The sequence below is a fragment of the Zalophus californianus genome, chromosome 1 (genome assembly GCF_009762305.2).
Source record: "Zalophus californianus isolate mZalCal1 chromosome 1, mZalCal1.pri.v2, whole genome shotgun sequence".
NCBI lineage: Eukaryota > Metazoa > Chordata > Mammalia > Carnivora > Otariidae > Zalophus > Zalophus californianus.
In genome coordinates, this window is record NC_045595.1 from 11,007,876 (window position 1) to 11,011,006 (window position 3,131).

Genomic DNA, 3,131 nt, shown 5'->3' on the forward strand with positions numbered 1-3,131 from the left:
CTTACAGAACAAAGTAAAGGTTATTGTGCACTTTCTGGAATTTATAGAAACAGAATCATTCAGAATGTCCTCCTAAATGTTGCACACCTCCTCCATGCATCAAACTGTATAGTCTATTTAAAAATTTTTTCAATGTGTGGTTGACACACAAACTCCTTAAGTTTCCAGTGTGCAACATAGTGGTTCAACTGCCAACTCTTTAGGGTATGCTGGGCTCACCACAAATGTGAAGCTATGTACTTTTATTTTTTTTTTAAGATTTTATTTATTTATTTTGACAGAGAGAGACACAGCGAGAGAGGGAACACAAGCAGGGAGAGTGGGAGAGGGAGAAGCCGACTCCCCGCTGAGCAGGGAGCCCGATGTGGGGCTCAATCCCAGGACCCCAGGATCATGACCTGAGCTGAGGGCAGATGCTTAAGGACTGAGACACCCAGGTGCCCCGAAGCTCTGTACTTTAAATAGGTGCAGTTTATTACATATAATTATACTTGAGGGATATACTTGAAGGAAAAAGTCTAGTGGACCATAGCTGAGGGTAAGATCTAGTGCACTGGTGTAGCTGATTCACAATGAACAGGAATGGAAGATATCACTCCTAACTAGGAAGAAAGCAGTGTCTCCAGGGATATGGGAAAAAGGAAATTAAATTAAGGTAATTCACATTTGGTATGCCTGCTCTAAATCAGTCCCTGGTACTGATTTTATATTCAAAGTACTCTTTCCTAAAGAAAAAGAAGGCCCAAAGTGAGTAGAACAAAGGAAATCATAAAAAAGAAACATTTTGCATAGTAATAAAACTTTTGAAATTTTGCATCATCATATTTGTGATTATCCTGACACGAAGAATATACCTGGTCAATCTATTTGTTCAAATTTGTCTTTCCATGTAGACTGCACTGGGAGGTATATGTTTGCTACTCAGTGTTTGCCAGTGGCTATGGTAGGCTTCCTGGACAGGGAGCTGCATCACAGAATAAAAGCAGGAGACCAGTTCAGAAACACAGGAGCATGTTTCCAGAGTAACTGCCTGACTTTAAGAACCTTGATTGTAATGTAATGACCTGACATTAAGCTTTTGATCTCTGAGGCATGCATTTCTAAGGTAGTCAGGTTGAGTAAACACACTATTAGGTGAGGGACACAATTACCAGATAAGCGCTCAGGCTGCCCCACCTATGAAGTACCTCTTCAAAAAGCCCTGGGTAACCTCCATACTGATACAAGAGTGACCGTGATTTTCCCACTGAACACCCAAATTCTAATCATATAAAAATCTCCAATAAAGTGTGAACCCACAAACCCCTAACCACTCTGGCCATGCGCCCTTATAAAGGCAGATACCTCAGGGGAGCTTTGTCTCCCTCTCAATGCCACTCTCCCTCTCTGACACCTCCCTGAATGGCTTTGGGATCCCAGGTGCTCACCAGGACCTGTGAGGATAAACCTGGTTTTGTTACAGTTCCCTGATGGGCATTGCTGAGGTGTACCTTGCAATCACAGTAAGAACCCAAGGGCCAGTGTGGCCCCAGCAGAGGCTCTGGTCAGAGAAGCATCTGTGGGAATGTCCAGAAGCACAGGGGTGCAGGGGAGTGCCCAGGCTTTCTGAGCCTGAGCATCCCTGTCACACCCTGAGACTTCAATAGAACAACATTAGAGTCCACATCATCAGGAAGAGGAGTGAAGGAAGCGATGTAAAAAGATATACAGACTCTAGGTGAACCCTGGGCTTTTCTGTTTTCATCTACAATAAAATTAGGTGAAGGGCTTAGTGGCCAAGTATAGTTACTTCCAAATGGAGAACACAACTCAACAGTATCCCTCTGGAAAATGTAGGGAAAATTTACTTGGCATGGTAGAAGTCTATGAAATAAATTTATTTTTAAGAAATCCAACTTGCCCCATGTAAGATACAGAAATTTCCAGGCATTTGTGTCCAAGGTTGGGGAAAATTTTGGGATTGTATGCAAATGGACAAAGGGGAACCTGTGTGTATATCAGCCAGAGCCAAAATTTAGTAAAGTGAGTTACTTAAAAGTATGGAGAAGTGGAATTATTCAAACAAATGAAAATTCCAGGAAACACGTGGAAGGAGCAGGTTCTAGTTCCACAGCCTGATTTAAGAATGGCAGTTCCAGGCTCTCAGACTCTGAGCCCTGCAATCATGGGCACCTCTTCAACTGCAGGACGATGGCCCCTTATATCACTGGAACCCCAGTGATTCTTTTCAGAGCCCTCTTTATGTCTCTGTTCCTCAGGGTGTAGATGAAGGGGTTCAGCATGGGCGTCACCACCATGTACATCACCGAGGCTACTGCACTTGAGTGGGAGCTCTGGGGAGCAGCAGAGCTAAGGTACACTCCTAGAATTGTACAATAAAACAAGGAGACAACGGAGAGGTGAGATGCACAGGTGGAAAATGCTTTATACTTGCCCTGAGCTGAGGATATCCTACGTATGGAGGAAACAATCTTCGAGTAGGAATAAAGAATCCCAGCCAGGGAAGCGCCACCAAGCAGCACAATTACGAAATACATAACCATAACATTAAGGAAGTTGTCGGAACAGGCCTGCCCAACTACTTGATTGAGTTCACAGAAAAAATGGGGGATTTCCACTTTTGTATGGAAGGACAGCCGCAACACCATTAAACTATGTAACAAGGAATTGAGAACACTGATGACCCAGGACACCAGAACCAGCAGTCCACAGAGCCGAGGGTTCATGATGACCGTGTAGTGCAGGGGGTGACAGATGGCCACGAAGCGGTCATAGGCCATCACAGTCAGGAGAAAGTCGTCCCAGGCTCCAAAGATTATGAAAAAGTGTATCTGTGTGAGGCAGCCGGCATAGGTGATGACTTGGCTCTGAGTCTGGATGTTCCACAGCATCTTGGGGACTGTGGTGGAGGTGAAGCAGATGTCTGCAAAGGACAGGGTGGCGAGGAAGAAGTACATGGGGGTGTGGAGATGGGAGTCTGAGCTGACGGCCAGGATGATGAGCAGGTTCCCCAGCACAGTGATTAGGTACAGGCAGAGGAAAAGCCCAAATATGATGGGCTGTAATTCTGGTTCCTCTGATAATCCCAGAAGAAGAAACTCTGAAATTCCTGTGTCATTGTCTGCTTCCAT

The 3,131-nt window shown here is 44.7% G+C and overlaps 1 protein-coding gene across 1 annotated transcript; it reads right to left on the bottom strand.

Annotated features, from left to right (window-relative positions):
• Positions 1 to 2,198: 2,198 nt before the first annotated feature.
• LOC113912177 (olfactory receptor 7A17-like) lies at positions 2,199 to 3,131 on the bottom strand. The gene has a single exon (XM_027575112.2). It carries the CDS (start codon positions 3,129 to 3,131, stop codon positions 2,199 to 2,201), a length of 933 nt encoding a protein of 310 aa, XP_027430913.2.